This window comes from Hylobates moloch, unplaced genomic scaffold, assembly GCF_009828535.3.
Source record: "Hylobates moloch isolate HMO894 unplaced genomic scaffold, HMol_V3 SCAFFOLD_3, whole genome shotgun sequence".
Lineage (NCBI taxonomy): Eukaryota > Metazoa > Chordata > Mammalia > Primates > Hylobatidae > Hylobates > Hylobates moloch.
Window position 1 is genome coordinate 40,691,436 of NW_026652278.1, and position 20,629 is coordinate 40,712,064.

General features: G+C 37.1%; 1 protein-coding gene across 8 annotated transcripts in view; it reads right to left on the reverse strand.

Moving 5' to 3' along the window:
- EXOC6 (exocyst complex component 6) overlaps positions 1-20,629 on the reverse strand; it is a 297,299-nt gene that overhangs the window by 71,308 nt on the left and 205,362 nt on the right. For all 8 annotated transcript variants that reach the window (XR_009212754.1, XR_009212755.1, XM_058436204.1 and 5 more), the window contains one exon: positions 16,068-16,247. Coding sequence is in view for 6 of the 8 variants with exons in the window: in XM_058436204.1 (XP_058292187.1) it covers positions 16,068-16,247 (180 nt within the window). In the remaining 2 variants the exon portion in view is untranslated. The remainder of the gene's footprint in view (positions 1-16,067; positions 16,248-20,629) is intronic.

Here is a 20,629-nt window from a genome sequence, read left to right on the forward strand (position 1 = left end):
ATGGAACGATCTCGGCTCACCGCAACCTCCATCTCCCGGGTTCAAGCAATTCTCCTGCCTCAGCCTCCCAAGTAGCTGGGATTACAGGCATCTGCTATCATGCCCAGCTAATTTTTGTGTTTTTGTAGACACAGGGTTTCACCATGTTGGCCAGGCTGGTCTTGAACTCCTGACCCCAGGGGATCTGCCCACCTGAAGATAAATTTTTGAAATTATGCTCTAAAATTCATAGATCAAAATATACTCATTTTAACACTCACAACATTCCCCCAAATACCTCTTTACACTCTGTATTCCTCTTATACTCTGTTTCTGTCCATCTCTAACTACTTCCAGCCCTGAAAGAATGAATTGGGACACATCAGTTAACCACAATCCCACAGTCAACTATAAATTCCCATTCTCTCCTCTCAGGTTGTTCTCCTTCCAACAATTACCAATCATAAGGGTATGAGACAGTAACAGAAATGTCTACTCTTAAGACACACACACACATACAGAGGGAGAGAGAGAGAGAAGTAGAACATGATCATCTAAAAGTTGAAAAATTTTTTCCTGAACTGGGAAAACCTCAGGACTGCATAATACGTGGCGTATTTTTACTTCCCTCAAAACTTCCCCTATCCCAATCATAGGGCTCATCAAACTTTGGCAGTCTTTTTTTTTGTAAACAATCTTTTGAGTATGGCTTTAGAAGGCATGCAGTATCCAAATTTTTAGCTTTCTACAAGTATCACTGCTTCTGCCATGGCAGTCCCATGATATTGCCAAACTCACCCCTTTTTTTTTTTTTTTTTGAGATAGAGTCTCACTCTGCCACCCAGGCTGGAGTGCAGTGGCACCATTTCGGCTCACTGCAACCTCCGCCTCCCAGGTTCAAGCGATTCTTCTGCCTCAGCCTCCCAAGTAGCTGTGACTACAGGCGCGAGGAACCACGCACGGCTAATGTTTGTATTTTTGGTAGAGACGGGGTGTCACCATATTGGCCAGGCTGGTCTCAAACTCCTGACCCCATAACCCGCCCACCTCAGCCTCCCAAAGTGCTGGGATTACAGGCGTGAGGCACCACACCCGGCCAGACTCTGTCTTGGGGAAAAAAAAAAAAAGTTGCCAGAATCACTAACGGGTTAGACAACAGAAGTAGTTTACATATAATCATTAATTAGTAAACTGGACAAATGTCACTCAAGCAAATTGGCTCCCCTTTCATACATGTAGGTGACAGACTATTATAAACAGCCATATACAAAAAGATAGCACAAAGTAGGTCTTTGTCACTTATGAATTTGTATTTAGGTTTCAATTCTTGACATTGACTCTCAGAGTCTAGTACAAGCAGAACTTCATTTGCTGAGGCACACATTTGAATAACATGTTCTGTGAAACAGGTTATGGTGGGGGAAAAAATGACTCAGAGACTGAGTGCAGTCAAAGTCTCAACCTCCCTGGGGTTGGGGGAGGAAGAGCATTGGGATAAACAGATAATGCATGCTGGGCTTAATACCTAGGTGATGGGTTGACAGGGACAGTAAACCACCATGGCACATGTTTACTTATATAACAAACCCGCACAACCTGCACATGTACCCTGGAACTTAAAATAGAAAAAAATATATAAAAACAGTCTCAACCTTCCTAACGAAACGTGGCTTTGCTTTCTTCTGTTAGTTAACATGAATGAAGTAACTCTCATTAAGGTCTACAGCTTCAATTGCATTTTATATAGTTCTTTCCTAATCCACTGGCTTCCTACTAAAACTCTCGTGTTGTTTCCTTTTAAAAGCCCTTTCATTACTACTACTTCCAACTAAGCCCTGACTGAGAGCAATTCAAAATATTGTTTTCTGCAATGTTTGACATCAGGAAAATATTTAAGTATGCTACGCTATATACAAACTTAAGACTTACAATTTATGAAACTAAATTTCTCACCAAGATTAGCCAGCATTTGACTAACTTAGACAACTTAGTAAATGTCTAAAAGGATTAAAGTTACAAAATACAAATATGTTCATTTTCAACTAAGAAGCAAGATTTTAAAAAATTAACATCTAGTAGTGAAAATCAACTGTTTTATAACGTTAAGAAAAAGCTTAATAAGAATAAAAATTCTATTTCAAAGAGTGGACCTTGACTATTTCCAACTTTTTCAAATATTTTCTCTCAAAGTTTTTTTAACTCTCTCCAATACAGGGATATATTATATTGTCAATTGTTTGTTCTTGTTGATTTTTGTATACTTGGAATTAACTCGTAACAATGGATATAATATAAAAATGGATATCAAAATATGTCATAGAAATACCACTTTCATTCCCACAGAAATAACTACAACATAAAGAACTTTTTGAAAATACTGGACATTCAAGTGCCAAACTTTCAAAATCTCTAATGCAAATTTATCTAAAACTGATCCCAACATCTGTCCCTGCCTCCTTAAATTGATGGTAACAATTTGAGTTTTTGGATGGCACGGTCAGTTTTGCTTCTGAATATCACTTCTGTATGTTGAATTATATGGTTCATCAGCAGGAAATCTGTTAGCAAGCTTAATAAGTACTCAATGATTATTATATTGAGTGAGTAAAAAGGGCAAATGAAAGCTTAAGGGTCTGTGTCTTCAACAGGACAAAGTATTTCTCCTTAATGTTGGGAATTTGCAACAGTTATTCTGGTGCTAAAGGGTCTTTTGTTTTGATCACTACTAAATTTACAGTTGAATCTAGAGAGCTGTGGTTTTAGTTACTGTATTTTTCCTTCACTGAGGTGTGCAAGAAATGAATAAAGTATACATACAAATGTTTCTAATCAGTACTGGTATCATCTTTACTAAATAACTCTCATACAGGTATTTTCCAAGTTTCTGCCTGAGAATAATAGATTGCACCTTCACTTCAAAACTAGACAGTATTCTCTATTTGACAAATTTCAATTTGGAAATTGATTTTTTAGGCAGTATACTTTTATACTCTTTATACAAACAAGAAAATGACCATGTTGTCCATTTCTTCACTATTTCTTTCATATTTACTTAAAAAAACACAAATCAAGCAACTACTTTGTGTAAGACACTGTGTTAAGTGTTACTGAATATATAAAGATGAATAAACAGATGTAGTTCCTGACATAAGAGGTCTAAGTTCTACAATAAGGAAAAGAAGGCAAGTCTACAAACAGCAGTAGTATAAAATATAAACAGGACCATAAAAGCAAGACAAAGTATCCACATGTAATTAAGTGGAATCAGCAAAGGCTTTGTGAAAGAGGTTGCATTAGAATGTCTTTGGGAAGAGATCCAGGATTTTTACAGTTATAAATAAAGCAAAGGCAGAAAATCCAAGATAGATCCAAGACACAATGAATATGCCAGTTTGGATGCACATGTTTAGTAATGGTCAGAAATGTGTGTGTGTGCGTGTGTGTGTGTGTGTGTGTGTATTTTTTGTAGAGATGGGGTTTTGTCATGTCAGCCAGTGATCTTGAACTCCTGGTCTCAAGTGATCCACCTGCCTCGGCCTCCCACTGTGTTGGGATTACAGGCATGAGCCACCGTGTCCGGCCTCAGAAATATATGTGGGAAAAGGCTGAGATAATTTTCTTTTTGCTAGCCTGTGAAATTTCTACTTAATTCAATAGATAATCAAGAACCCCTGATGTTTCTGAATAGGGAAATAAAATTAGACTGTGCTTCAGAAAGAATAATCTAGCACTGGTATATAGGATGGACTGACGTAAGGAGACACTGTTGGTAGAGACCAATTAGAAGACAATTACAATAATCAAAACTTGAACTTCAGTAACAGGAATAAGAACAGAAAGAAGAGGATATAGGTTAGGAACATTTACATTTCAAATGCTAGATAAGATTTTGTTTTTCCCTAAGAAGAATTTTCAATATTTATACATTCGAAGAATACTTGTTAGTTCTTATTCTGTCAAGAACTCACAAGTAAAGGTGAAAAAGACAAATATGGAAAAAAAGCAAAATATGATAAAGCCATAAAAAAAGGTAAGAGCTAAGGCAATTCAGAAGAGCAATACTGGGCTGGGACGAGAAAGAAATACCTGCACTGGGTCATGAATCACACTGGGTCATGCACTGGGTTAGACTTCTATGAGTGCAGTTTGGGATCAGGGTGGTAGAGAAAAAGCATTCAGGAAAAGCATAAACCATCTTTGAAACAAGTAACGATAACAACTAATATTTTTTGATTATTTATTATATGCTAAGCCCTTTTCTAAACATTTTAGGTATACTATTTCATTTAACCTCACAAAAATCTGTAGGGTATATGTTGCCATATACCTCATTTTACAGATGAGGAAAGACCACAGAGAAGTTTCCAAATGCACCTTAATATTAAGATGCATTTGAGGTGAGTGCAGTGCTTTTACAATCTAGTCTCAGGGAATCTTGACTGCTTCACAGACAACTAATATTACCTTCAAATTTAGGTTTCCACAAAACTAAAAATTTATCAAGGATGTTGCCAAAGTAATTAGCCTTTATTTTAAATACCTAAGCAGAGAAAAATAAGCCTGCAGGAAGTTCATTATTTTCTAATTTACATGCTAGCTTTAGTTTATATCTACTTACCGACATGGCTGCGTGATCATTGTTGTTAGTCTGAGAAGGAAGTCAGCAAGGCAATCAAATAAAAAAGGAAAATGTATTCTAATCACAACAGAATCAGTGTTTAAAGTAGCAAAAGGGAATATACTCTAAAACAAGCAAGTTCATTCTGTGTGTGTTGCTAATTTAGAGGCATTCATCTATCACATAAATGTGACTATCATTTTTTATTTTGAAGATTTAGGCATGAGTTTTTACATCCATACTAATCAGACAAATCCTCCTCCAAACTTTTGTCTCTCTCATCAAGTTGTCTAGTCAGAATTAAAAAACCAAGAGCTTTAGCACTTATGTCTACTGAATAAGCAAATTTAGAACACATAAGTTCTTTGACAAGGTTCTGTGCTATAGAGCAGTGATTCTTAAACATTAAGCAAAAAATGCAGCTTGTTAAGCTTCAAAAATTTTAGTTCAGTTAGGTCTAGGGTCAAGCACTGGAATCTAAATATTTAACAAGAAGCTCTTCCCACAGATGATTTTAATACAGAAAGAAATGTCAATTTCTTCAAAAATGACAAAATTATAGAGAATATATTATTCTGAAGATGCTTAGGATAAGTCTACTTCTTCACATAATCTGCTAATATAGCTTAAATAAATTACTCAAGGAAAGATGGCACACTAAATTATTTTACAGCTAATTATTTAAATGTTTTGTCTCCCCTAAGGAGTGAATAGCAAGCCAAAGTAAAAACTAAATCACTGGTCTCAATTTAAATACATATATGCCCCTGCTGTAGTTCTGTACTAATTATAAGGTACTGGCTTATTCCTTAAAAACATCAAGGATTAATTAAACATTAATTCCGTAAAATAAGAATTAATTAAAATATCCTTAAAGTACTATTTAATTTTTTAAATTACCTAATTTACTTTTCAAATTTTAATAATAAAATATATGGTATTTAAGTACTTTTTTTTTTTTTAGAAAAAGATATTTACCCAGATATATGGATTTAACTTTATTATATTAGGTCAATGAAACCAGAATTTATGTATTAGTGGAAGCTGAACTTCCAGTAACGCCTAGACTGAAGGTCCCCCTCCATATGGGAAGCTGCCTTCTTCACCAAATACACAATGAGTAAAGAAGAAACCGCAAGCAGAAATGGAAGAAGCAGATACTCACTAGCCAGGCTGGTCAACCTAATTAACCCTAGTAGGCAGTGGGACAGCAGTTGTGTTAACCAGACAAAGAACTCTTCTGGAAGACTGGACTAGACCCTAGATAAACACTAACTTTTTTCTAGATTAACTTCGAATAAAATTTTATTTGCATTAGTAAAATTATCCCACCATCATAGTTATTTTATTCAACAATGTTTTCCATAATCTTTAATCTTCCAAAGTGTATATAAAGATGTCTTAGCAGATATAAAGGCCACAAAGTTAAGATGAAATTCAGACAAAATTTAGTAACCTAGTCAATAAAAGTTAGTCAACAACATTCAACATATAACTACCATGTATGTCATAGGATGTGATAATGAAAGTATAGTTCACAATACATCATTTTTCAATAAATCACATCAACATTATTCAATGCCATTATAAGTTTTTAAAAATTAACATTCAAGTAAGAAAAACCAATTTTTGAGATTATATATATATATATATATATACACATACACACAATATATGGTTATATTTTCATTTGATAGGGAAAACACATAAATGTATTAAAAGCTGCCTACACCATAATTTAAAAATTGCAATCCTTGTATTTTTCAATTCTTTTTGGTGTCACATAAAATAAAGGGTTATTAAAGCCATGATTGTACTGTTGACTACTACCTTTTTCCTTTATAGTTAAACCCATGATTGTACTGTTGACTACTACCTTTTTCCTTTATAGTTTTCAATCATGTAAAAGGCCATCTGAACCCATATACTTAGAAAAAAGTGTGAACCAAAAAATAAAGGGCAGAAAAGTGCAGAGCTAAAAGAGGACATGAGGTGTCAGAATAAATAAATCAACATTTGGATTGAGACGTTACATTTGTCTGAAAGAATGATGCTTAGAAACATACAATATTATATACAGAGACTTTAGAGATGATCTAATCTTCTAGGAGAAGGAAGCAAGTTGTTCAGAATCAAGATGGTAGACTAAGTTAATGTGTTTGCTTCCCATCCATCCTGAGATACAAGTGAAATAAAAAGTATAGAACTGAAAAAAAGAATAAAATGTTTTCAACAGCAGAAAAAATGAAGGTGTATGTGGGAATTCACGAAGGGGTGCTTTCTGTGAGACAGAAAGCAGATGAAACAGAGAAAAGAAAGCCATTGCCCATTATATGCTAACAGAGAAGTAGTACAGTAGAGCTTGGAGCCAGCTGTGCATTAAAGTCCAGAGTTGCAGGTACGAACAAGGATAAAAATGAGAAATGGGATGGAAAACAGAGAAAATAACTGAAGATTTCTGAAACAATTGTACCAATGATCCCCCACCCAGAGGGCCAGAGAGCCAGAGAGCACAGGCAATTACCCTAATGAAAGAATATTTTGGGGAGACCTGAGGCTCCTTATGTAGGGAGAAGTAAAGGGGAGCACAGGAGAGCAGAGGGGGATGGGGCAAAAGGAGGAAGAGGGAAAAGAAGGAAAAGGAGTATGTTCTCTTGATGTTTCTTAGAATTCAGTTTTTTTTTTTTTTTTTGAGACAGGGTCTTGCTCTGCTGCCCAGGCTGGAGTGCAGTGGTGCAATCATGGCTCACTGCAGCCTAGACTTCTTGGGCTCAAGTGATCCTCCCACCTTAGCCTCCCAAGTAGCTGGGACTACAGGTGTGTGCCACCACACCCAGCTGATTTTTTGTATTTTTTGTAGAGACAGGGTTTCGCCATGTTGCCCAGGCTGAAGAATTCAAATTTTAAAACAGATACTAAAACCTGGATGCCAGAAGACAATGGAGAAATGCAATGAAAGTACAGAGAAAAAGCTAATCAACCTATAATTATAAAACCAGCCAAACTATCAATCAAGCATGAAGACAGAAGACATTTTCTAATATGCAAGGACTTAAATAGTATACTTCCCTTTTGTGGGAAAGTCACTAAAGTTACTGAAGTTTTATGGGAATTCAGCAAAACCGACTGGCAAAGTAATTTAAAAAAAACAACAACAAAACAAAACAAAACAAAAAAAACAAGAAGCCTGGGATCCAAGAAACAGTTCCTAACACAGGAGAGCAAGGAACGAAAGTCCCAGGGTAACAGCTATGCCCCAATTCTAGAGAGCAACTGGTACAGGTTAGGGACAAAGACCTCTTAAAAGAGGCCTCCTGGAAAGAAGACATTTTCACACAACTGAAGGAAAGGAAATTAGAACACTCAATATGATTAAGGTACAATATTCACTCATCAAAAAGGAAAAAATTATGTTTTAAATATTAAGCCAACTGAAATGTGTATAATTTCATTAAATAATGGAGTATAATTTAAAAAAATCTATTTGGCCATGATGCTAGAATTATTCTCCTTCAAATGCCCAGAACTTGGATATACTGGACCCCAAAATGAAAGGAAAACAAAAAGTCCAAGCATACTATGCTTTGCGTAAAGGGAACAATACGGACATAATCATAACAAACACCAGTACTGTTTACTAGTGTTTAGCTTGGAAAGCCAGCCTAGGAGAAAGGATAGATTTGATTGTAGTTGTCAAACAGAATGTAAATACTAATAACCTGAATAAAGATAAAAATAATAGTATAGCTATCAGAAAAGAATAGATGGAAGAACTGATGGAGCAAAGGAGAGGCAGGCTAACTCCTTTATTTCAAATAGAAGGGAATTAAGATACCGATTAAAGTAGAAAGAACCAGAAATAGAAGTACAGTATAACTATTTTATATAAAGAAATAGACTTGGCGCAGTGGCTCGTGCCTGTAATCCTATCACTTTGGGAGGCCAATGTAGGTGGATCACTTGAGGCCAGGAGTTCGAGACCAGCCTGGCCAAAACAGTGAAACCCCGTCTCTACTAAAAATACAAAAATCAGTAGGGCGTGGTGGCACACGCCTGTAATTCCAGCTACTCAGGGGGCTGGGGCACAAGAATAACTTGAACCCAGAGGAGGAGGTTGCAGTGAGCCGAGATCCCTCACACCAATGCACTACAGCCTGGGCAACACAGTGAGACTCTGTCTCAAAACAAAAAAAAAAAAGAAAGAAATAGAAGAGATTTAAAAATGTAACAATCAATACTTTAAAAAAGGGGAAGGGAAAGGTTGCTACTTGTACTTTTGTATTTCATAGGATCACCAGATATTCTGTTTTTTATTAAGATAACCACCAGAAGAAATAAAACCAAATAGTGAAAAATAGCAGTCTGGAAGACTGGGAGTGGAAATGGGGAAAGGGAAAGGAGAGGGTCTATTTTCCATTCCAAACTCTTTTGGACTACTTATCACACCATTCATGTGTATTAACTGGAATGAAAGCAAAACAGAACAACCTTTATTTTTAGCTCTATGAAATAAAATAGATATTAGCAAATTAATCCAGAGGTTAAATAATTTGTCTGCTTTCACAATGGTGGTTAATTGGAAGAATCAAGCCTAAAACCCAAATCTCAAAAATTTCAAGATAGTGCTGAATTCTCAGAAAGAATTCTTAAGGAGAGAATGATTTTAAAAGTTAGATACTACCCATTTCTATCCAAATAATGTATCTTTATTTATTCTTGAGCATATATTTGTTTCTCAATTAAAGAAAGCATATTATGTTCTAAAATCATTAATGGAAACTAAAAATGCAAATTAAAAATTTAGTAACATCAGATACATTTAGTGGGAAAATAATTTACAAAGGATACTAAATTGGCACATCAGTAAAACACTACAGCCCAAAGCAAACAATTAAACCAAGGAAAAAAACTCTTCAAAGGAAATACCTGAAAAGAGAAACACCTTAAAAGGGACAGATGGAGAAGATGCTGTTTAAATTGAGTAACACTTGTACATTTCCCCATCTTGAAAGAAGTTTCTACTATAATATTTTTAATCTTATTATTGAGCATATACTGTGCTTGATTTCTTGAGTTAATAAAAACTAAACAATTTTTCTTTGACAGCATGATTTTAAAAGTTATGCTTTATTTAGTGGTGTGCTAGTAAATATGTAACAATGATTCTCTGGGGAAAAAGCCTTAATTTGTACTCTTTTTTTTTTAAAAAAAATGGTCTAATCACTCCTACCATGGCTACCAATGTGATGCCACTGTCAAGGCACAGTTGGAAAGAAGTGTGCACAATTGGATCTTGGGATATATATTTCCCAACATGATTTTGAGGCCATTTACTAATCTTAGAGTAAAAGATATTCAGAGGAATACTCCTGTTAATAGATTTTTTTTTAATGGACAGCTTTTTAGGCATCTAATCTCTGATGTGAGATTTTCTTGAAAGATACCCCAAATTACCACATAATTAGAGAACCATATGCCAACAGTAAATTCATATTATCACTAAAGATCATGTCTGGTTTTTTTGTTGTCTCGTTCTGTCACCCAGGCCAGAGTGCAGTGGCACAATCTTGGCTCGCTGCAACCTCCGCCTCCTGGGTTCAAGTGATTCTCCTGCCTCAGCCTCCTGAGTAGCTGGGATTATAGGCATGTGCCACCCTGCCCGTCTAATTTTTGTATTTTTAGTACAGACGAGGTTTCACCATGTTGGTCAGGCTGGTCTCGAACTCCTGACCTCATGATCTGCCCAACTCGGCCTCCCAAAGTGCTGGGATTACAGGCATGAGCCACCGCGCCCAGCCGATCATGTCTTTTTTTTAAATTGTCCATCATACCACTTCCATTAATACAGAAAATCAAAAGTTAAGCATATTTGAAAGCAAAGGAAAAGATATCTTTCTGGGAATAAATTTTTTGATATTTAAAATTCAAATTAGAACCAGATTTATCTACTAATTTAATATCCCTAGAGTAGTAGCAAAATTAAGCAAAGAAGATTACATTATAGTTAAAGACAAAACAATGAAGAGTTTCTAGAAAGGAAGAAATATGAACAAATTGATCATTCCAGATCTTCTATTTACTTCTACCATAAAAGACAACCATTTGTTAGTATAAATATTTGCATAAATTGGGTACCTTTAGTGATAAACACATGTGAAGACATTTTTAAAACTCATTGTCATTTACATGTCTCCCCTATGGACGGTAAATCAATAAACCATCTTCATTAAAATGAGTACACAATTAACATTTATAAAGGAAGAAAATGTTAGCTGTTATTTCCAGAAACAGACCAGTGTTGGGTGGTTAGGCAGTAAGTTCACAGTAAAACATTACTGAGTTCCATTTGGCAGTCATGAAGAATAACAAGATATGTCCAAGCTGCTCAACAACTTATTCTACTTATATTCATGTCAGTGGTGAATGAATGTTTAACGTTTTTTAAAATTCTTCCGGTTTAAATTTTCTGCCTAAATACAAAATCTTGTTTAAAAAACAAAGCTTGTGGCCGGGCGCGGTGGCTCACGCTTGTAATCCCAGCACTTTGGGAGGCCGAGGTGGGCGGATCACGAGGTCAGGAGATCGACACCACGGTGAAACCCCGTCTCTACTAAAAATACAAAAAAAATTAGCCGGGCATGGTGGCGGGCGCCTGTAGTCCCAGCTACTCGGAGAGGCTGAGGCAGGAGAATGGCGTGAACCCAGGAGGCGGAGCTTGCAGTGAGCCGAGATTGCGCCACTGCACTCCAGCCTGGGCGACAGAGCGAGACTCCGTCTCAAAAAAAATAAATAAATAAAATAAAGCTTGTTTATACATTCACCTTAGAATTGTGTCATAAATGCATAGAAAAAGAGAACCTGAAGAATACTTGCCAAAATGTTAACAATGATGATTTTTATTTTCATTTTGTAAGACAGAGTCTTGCTCTGTCACCCAGGCTGGAGTGCAATGGCGTGATCTAGGGTCACTGCAACCTCCACCTCCCAGCTTCAAGCAATTCTCCTGCCTCAGCCTCCCGAGTAGCTGGAATTACAGGTGCCTGCCACCATGCCCAGCTAAAACAATGATGATCTTTTAACAAGATAAAGGTGATTTTTGTCTCCTTCTCTATACTTGGCTATATTTTCTAATTGTCAGAAAAAAATTATTAAAAGAAGGGAAACTTACATATTTAAAATATTAAAAATTGGCATGATTTCCAAGGGTACTAATTTAGAGATAAAATTACATATTAATCAGACCTCATTGGCATTAGCTAGCATCTGACTGTTAGCAATTGTAAGCACTGCAACTCAAGCTATAATAATGATTCAAATATGCCTTACAATGAATGCCTTTCATAATAAAGAATATTTTCAAGTGGCTATATAATATAAAGTCATAGAATGAAAACTAATATCAAGTTTAAAACACAGGCATAAATATAACAAGAAAAAAAGTGGAAAAAAGTTTCATTACACAACGAAACTAATACTACAAAGGGTTTTAAAACTGTAACAAGGGAAGAAAGGAAAATAAAAGACCAAACTAACATTTATTAACAGTACCCACTTTTTGCCAAGTACCCTGCCAGACAACTTTTCTACATACTATTTTCATTCATTTTATGACAGTCCTATGGGAAAAATGGATTATGCTCATTTTGCAGAAGGGAAGAGGCTCAGAGAGATTAAGCAACTTGCCAGGATCCCATAGCTAGTAAATTACAAATCTAAAGTTCAAATATAAGTATTTCTAACTCTACAGCCCATCTATGCACATCCTCAAGCACTCAGACCTCTAGAAACAATAAAAGATAAACATTCCTCACGGGAATTTGCCTTTTTATTATTCTAATTGAAGATAATATCTTTAGCAGGGAAGCTTAACATTTTGGGTAATGGGAAAATATTTGTTATTTCTATCAATACTATTTAGCTTGCTGTTAATTCCTGTAGCCAGAAGAGAGTCTGCTTTCTCAGCTAGAGCACAGAAAAATGCAGATGAATAGGTATTTTAATCTGGAGGCAAGGTGAGGGGATTTTTTTTTTTTTGAGACAGGGTCTCCCTCTGCTGCCCAGGCTGGAGAGCTGTGGCATGATCTCGGCTCACTAAAGCCTCTGCCTCCTGGGCTCAAGAAATCCTCCTGCCTTACCCTCCCAATAGGCTAATCTTTTAATTTTTTGTAGAGACGAGGTTCACTATATCACCCAGGCTGTTCTCCAACTCCTGGGCTCAAGCGACCTTCCTGCCTCAGCCTCTCAAAGTGTTGGGATTACCAGTGTGAGCCACCACAGCCAGCAAGGGAAGTAATCAATTCTCTCACTCATGTAACCTTGGAGATAAGAGGTATTTAAAGCGAACATTATTCGGGTTATTGTGCTTTTCTAAATCCTACAGGTTTCCATTGCTACCACAATATGTGAAAATGACAGAGTTCTTTCCCTGGACTCCATCAAACCCATCATTATCTATTAATCTGTACTGTTCTCATGTCCTGTGAGCAGAGAACAAAATTTCACTGGATAGATCATAACTTTTCTGGAACAAATGGAACTTTTCACTAGGCAATGGTCGTCAGCAATTGCACATCATGACAATCTTTGACTAAGAAAACATTCTGATTAGTCAGGCATGGTGGCCTGCACCTGTAGTCCCAGCTACTCGGGAGGCTGAGGGAGGAGAATCGCTTGAACCTCGAGGCGGAGGCTGCAGTGAGCCAAGGTTGCACCACTGCACTCCAGCCTGGGTGACAGACCAAGACTTCGCCAGAGGGGAGGGGAGGGGAAGGGATCCCTTTTGGCAGGGGACTGATAGAAACTAAATACTCAGTGAAACTAACGCTGGAGCTTTTAAGCTAAAAGTGTTCAATCAGGTAACTTTCAGGGTTAGGGAGTGACAGAGCCACCTCCATCCCAGAAAATCTCCAAATTTTTGCACTATTGGCCAATATTTGCACATTTGAAAGAGTGCCCCTTGGTTTCTCAGCTTCCATTGACTCTAACATACTCCATCGTTCCTGAACACTACCAAAACCAAAGACAGGGCATGGGGCCCAAACCAGAACCACCACTTAACTCATGTCTGTAAGTAGGATGGCTTGTTCTGCTTAAGCGGACTCACTTGCGGTTAAATGTGATAAGCTTCGTCTGAAGCTTCTTTGAGGGTTAAAGAAGTCCAGAATTGGCCCTTTACCCTATTTGGGTCCAAGAATAACCTTAAACCAAGAAATCATTTTCAACTCAAAACATTTAAATAAAAATGGTAGCTTAACGTAATGCCATACTTCATCTAGAAAAATAATAGATTTAATGCCTCTGCCTATTCTCTTTGCTTAAAAGGAAACAATCTAGTTAAATATTTGATACAATTTCAGGATTTCAGAAAACTAACATACAAAGCAATAATATAATCACTCTATTGACTCTAAAATTTACCAGTCAATAATTTACTATTTTTTGCTTGAAAATCATGCTTTCAGTTCATTCTTGAATAACAATACACTGTTGTTAGGACCATTTTTCTCTTTTCTTTTTTTTTGAGACAGGTCTCACTCTGTCACCCAAGCTGGAGCACAGCAGCATGATTACGGCTCACTGGAGCCTGCACCTCCCACGCTCAAGCCATCCTCCTACCTCAGCATCCCGAGTAGCCAAGACTAAAGGTACATGCCACCATGCCCAGTTAATTTTTGTATTTTTTGTAGAGACTGGGTTTCACCATGTTGCCCAGACTAGTCTCAAACTCCTAGGCTCAGATGGTCCTCCCATCTTGGCCTCCCAAAGTGCTGGGATTACAGGTGTGAGCCAACATATCCAGCCCACTTTTCTTTTTTCTTAGGTGTAAATTATTATTTTCTTTTTATATGGTTACACCTTGTATTTATTGTTGAATTTATTGGTCTACAAAAATTTATTTCCTTTATAGAAAAATCTATGTTAGATGACATAAAAATCCAAAATGGCATATGAAGACTCAGCTAAAGCCATACAAAATGTCGTAATAGATAGATGAGTGATCTAGTTAGACCAGGAGTCTATTTCTCTCAATGTCACCAGAGTATGTCTTACAAAAAAGCAGGATTTCCTCTAGGATGTCAGCCTAGAAAGTGACCTTGGAAGGTGAGACATTTACCCCAAACATTTCTAACATATAATCTCTCTTAATCCTATTCCATTTATGTACAAAATTCCTACCCATCACCTCAAAGCAATACATGACACAGATATTAAAACATAAAACGTGTGTGTGTGTGCATGTGTGTGTGTGGATTGCTTTTGGCTAGAAGCATGATTTATACTGACAAGGTGAATTCAAATTAATTTAACAATTATTTAGTATAAACTATATAAAAAGCACTTCTATAGAATTTCATTGATATAAAAATTAAATATATTTATAGATTTCCTTTTTCAGTTCAAAGACAGCAGTTAGGAATACAGTATCATCCCTGGGTAAGCTTCTAAAATCCTCTGGCCCAGATCCATGAGACAATCTCTTTAAAATAGTCTTCCATTAATTTTTTTTAGCAACACCTTCCCTCAACTTTTCTAATTGGTTCTTTGAAGCAGTTTCTGAGGAGAAAGAGTAAAGGATGAGGAAAATTACCTTTTTTTTTCCCCATTCCAAGCAGGGAGAGGGTGGTTGGGGGCAGCTGTGTAGGTTCCAGATTAACCCATTTATGCCTAGCATTCCATTATTGGAACACTAAGCTTGTGGGAGTTATTTATATCACACTGCTCAAGGTCATCTCCAAGGTCTGATTTTTCACACAAAATAATTTGCAACTTCCAGCATAAATGGGTCAATATTCTTGTGTTCAGCTATATTGTATCATAAGATAAAAAGGTTGATAAAATTTCTTCCTATTTTTTGTACAAAACTATTGCATTCATGTTTTAACAGTTTTATTATTTCTGGATATACCTAGTAAGAGTATGTTCATCCCAACATTATATCTCTAGTCTTTGCAGTCCTCATCTGAAGAATCCAACATTTCAGCTTCTTTATACCCAAATGTCCTTGTTGTATCTTTTTTTTTAATGTTTCATCAACCAACTGTCCAAAATGTAGATGTGCTACGACTACGTGCCAGGATAGAACAACGCTCCAGTTTTACTTTTACTCTCTTGGCTCAAAAATAGCCAGTAATTTCTTGGTCCTTTCTAACTGGAAAAGCCATTAATTAGGTTAACTCTATGTAAATTATTTATATTAGAGATTATTTCTATTTAAGTCTATATTGTCAGTTTCAGGGTTTTGCCTTGGCTTTGGTGGAAAGAGAGTTATAGGCATTTTGGTTAAAAATAAAATAAATTAAAATTTCAAACAATTTGGCTAAGTTATAATTCCTTACAAGTGGATTTATAACAATGGAGAAAGAAACATGCACTCCAGGAAGTTGGTTTAAGCAAGGAAACCTCAAACTAAATTCTAAAATATACTTTAGTAAGCAAACACAAAACAATTTTTGAAAATTTTTATACTTACAGGCAAATGAGTAAACACTTGAAAGATGCTTCTCAAAAAATTTATAAGGTCCATTAAATAACCACTAGCTCTTCCATCTGGCTCAGACATTGTCCAGTCATAATCAGCAAGCTGAACAAATTCATCAATTTTTTGATTCAGTTTGGTATATATTTCTCCTTCTGCTGCATGTCGAGCATCCTGGCATGGGACAAAATAACAACAAAAGACAAGAAACAGATAATAAAACAAGTGTTCTTACAATTCTAGATATTATTTTACATTTACCTTCGGTTTAATATTTTAGTCACTTATTCAAAGTTCAGGAAAATTGTTGTTTTTTTTTTTTTTTCTGGCAGTACTCTATTTATTTGACTGGATATCACATCTTAGTTCCTTTCCAACCTATCACCTTTTTTTGTCTTTATGTGATAGAATACTTTATGAGATATTAATTCCTCACTTGTTCTCACAACTCTAAGAGGACCCTTAGGAGAAACAGAAGTAGAAAAACGGAAGTTGCCAAGAACACAGAAGACCACCTCTATCTAACCCCTGATTCACTGAGAGCAATTAAGTTGGGCTATCACAGAAGAAATGGAATATCTGCCAGTGCTTTGAGTTTAAGAAGAGGTGGAGGCAGAAGAGAAAGAGGTTGAGATAGTTAATTTCTCTGAGAAGAAAGAAACAACAGGAGTGATGCCAGCAACAATAGCAGAGGGAGGATCTCCAAACATTTTCTCATCCATAAAAGTAACCAGAAAACTTATCAAAAATTGTCAAAATCAACCTTTTCAGAACTCTGAAAATTAGCTCAAAACTTGCAGAAATACAGGCATCATTTATTCAAGAAAAACAGCTAAATCTTGGTAGAAAAATGAGCTTTATTATATTTTAATGTGCCCTATTTCCATTATTCTTCCTCTGTTCCAGCTCTACAGTACTCTCGAAAGACAACATTCTAAAACTCTGGTGGAAACCTATAGCTTGCCAGCCATCAAAGCAGACAGAACAGAGCTGCAGCTCCTTCAAAGACACATTCTCAGAGAATTATCATTATTTGACCTACCTGGTGGTTCCCTGGAAGACTCCATGCCTATTTACAGGGATGTCTTTATTTGACCTGAATCAGGACTTGCCTAGTACAACAAGCCTTTTCCCCAGGGGCAGTTGTCAAAAACAATTAGAGGCAATAAGTTTAACATGGAGGATGCCTGAGATGGTAGGTAACAACTGGGACAAATGATAGGTCAACCAAAGGGCTTAAAAGGAAAAATTGGGGAATAAAATGTCCACAGATGACTTTGAAAAGCTCTAACAGATTCCTGGGCATCTAAAGGGCCACATACATACACAGGGCTGTGTACACACTTGGGAAAGACCTAAGAAGGCTCTAAGCTCTCATTTATGGCTGACCTTGAAGCTCTGTGCAAGATAGAAATAAAACAGGGTAGTGACAGGAGAAAAGGAAATTCTAGGCAGCAGTTTTATGTGACTAGCCAAAGGAAACTGTTGAAATAGCTGCAGAAGCTATGGGCTAATAAGACAAGACCCTGAAAAACAGGGTGTAAACCATGCTGGCTAAGACTGACAGGACTCAACGTGGTGATAGATTTGACCTAAGTTTCACCCAGGGCTCAATGTACAGTCATAACGTACTATATCACATGCCCACCAGTGCCATGACAGTTTTAGGAACACTCATATTTGGTGTAAAAATGGGTGGCACCACAGTTCCAAAAAAAATTCCACCTTTTTCCAGGAATCATCATGAATATTTCATCCCTTGGTTAAAGAAATTCATAAAGATAGCAGCTCCACCCCACCTTGTGCGTGACTCTCTCTCTCTCAAGTGTGCCTGCACTCCCCTTTCCTGAATGTGTACTTTTTTTGTTTTGCAATTAAGTCTCCATACTTTCACTATTTTCTGACTCATCCTTGAATTCCTTCTCACGACAGTGTCAAGAGCCTGGACACTGGCTGCGATCGAGGTCCCAGTAGCATTTGGGGACGTCCCCTAGCCCACTGGTATCATGTGCAAGCAGGAAGTAAAAGTCAAAGCAGAGTGATTAACTTCCTATCTCAGTGTTTAAGACACACGCCAACATGTACACAGAGCCCTTTGGCAAAGACTAGGGGACTTACAGGTTCCAGGCTTTTAAGCAGATCATCTGTATCCAATCACTAGCTGACCACTAAGTTAACCAAGCAAAGACTTCAGTGGCCACATATGACAAAGAACACAGACTTACAGATTTAGTTCAGAAAGGTCACAAAACAAACAACAAACGGGAGAAACAACAAACCCTTGGGAGAGGAGAGAACTTCCAAAGTTGTCATCTTATATTATTCTAAATGTCCAGTTATCAACAAAAAATGACAAGTTATGCAAAGAAACAAAATATGACCCATACACAGGAAAAAAAGCAACCAATAGAAACTGTGAGGCAGCTCAGATGTTGAACTTATAGGACAAAAACTTAAGAACAAAAGGAAACCATACCTAAAGAACTAAAAGAAAATTATGAGAATACATCAACAAATAGGGAATATAAATAGAAATTATTAAAAAGTACAATAAGTGACGCGTGTAATCCCAGCACTTTGGGAGGCCAAGGCAGGTGGATTACCTGAGGTCAAGAGTTCGAGATCAGCCTAGCCAACATGGTGAAACCCCATCTCTACTAAAAATACAAAAAATTAGCCACACGTGGTGGTGTATGCCTGTAATCTCAGCTACTTGGGAGGCTGAGGCAGGAGAATCACTTGAACCTGGGAGGCTGAGGTCACAGTGAGCCAAGATGGTGCCACTGCACTCCAGCCTGGGTGACAGAGTGATACTCCATCTAAAAAAAGAAAAAAAAAAGTACAATAAGTGAAGTGAATAAAAATCACTAGGGTGGGCACAGTGGCTCACGCCTGTAATCCCAGCACTTTGGGAGGCCGAGGCGGGCGAATCACAGAGTCAGGAGATCAAGACCCTCCTGGCTAATACGATGAAACCCCGTCTCTACTAAAAATACAAAAAAATTAGCCAGGCCCGCGCCTGTAGTCCCAGCTACTCGGGAGGCTGAGGCAGGAGAATGGCATGAACCCAGGATGCGGAGCTTGCAGTGAGCCGAGATCGTGCCACTTCACTCCAGCCTGGGCAACAGAGCAAGACTCCGTCTCAAAAAAAAAAAAAGAAAGAAAAAATCACTAAAGAAGTTCAATAGCATATTTGAGCAGGCAGAAAAACCAGAAGACTTGATCCACAATATAAATCGGCTAGACCTAACAGACATCTATTGAACACTCCACCCAACAAGAGCAGACCACACATTATTCTCAGATGAATAATCAAAATGTACCATTTCCACATTTTAACACTTCCTTGGCTCCCTCTCCAATTTTCACACTAACCACTTACTACTCACTGCCATGGTGGGCTGAGGAAAACCAACTATTGATAGACATCTTTCTATTTGCATGCCTGGCTTCACAGTAGGATTAGAACAAGAATTCCAAGATATTTCTTCTCTCCCCATTCAGTGATCCAACACAAAGCTGACATTAAGGAGAGGCACTGAGTTCAACAGAGCCTCCCCTCAACTACAGAAGAAAGTAAAAATAAACATTACTTTAGATAAAACAGATATTTAAGATAATGTTAATTATATGAATTGAAATTTTAATGAAGCACTATTAAATATTGTAGTAGCAAGATGAGCTCTGACTCAAAATAGTTACTTATAGTCATCCTCTGGTAAGAGATTGGTTCCAGGATCTCCCTCAGATACCAAAATCTGCAGATGCTGAAGTCCTTTATATAAAATGGTGTGGTATTTGCATACAATCTACACACATCCTCCTGTATACTTTAAATAATCTCTTAATTACTTCTAACACCTAGTACAATGTAAATGCTATGTAAATAGTTGTCACACTGTATTGTTTAGGGTATAATGACAAGAAAAAGAAGTCTGTACATGTTCAGTACAGATGCACCACGCATCTTTTCTTCCAAATATTTTTGATCCATGATAGGTTGAATCCAAGATGGGGAACCCAGAGATACGGAATGAAGGCAGGAAGTGTGTGTCTGTTTTCATTCACTGATATATCCCTAGCACCGGGAACAGTGCTTGGCACATAGTAAGCAGTAGATGAGCACTTGTTAAATGAGAAAAGGAAATCACCCCTGTCTTGAAAAAAGTTTATAATCTAGTTGAGGACAGAAAATCTAGATAAAGATAGAAAATACAATAATCGACCAGGTGTGGTGGCTCACATCTGTAATCCCAGCTCTTTGGGAGGCCAAGGTGGGTGGATCACCTGACGTCAGAAGTTCGAGACCAGCCTGGCCAACATGGTGAAACCCCGTCTCTACTAAAAATACAAAAATTGGCCAGGTGTAGTGGTGCACGCCTATAATCCCAGCTACTCAGGAGGCTGAGGCACGAGAACTGCTTGAACCCAGGAGGCAGAGGTTGCAGTGAGCTGAGATCACGCCACTGCACTCCAGCCTGGGCGACAGAGTGAGATTCCATCTCAAAAAAAATAAATAAATAAAAATAAAAGAAAGAAAATACAATAATCACAGA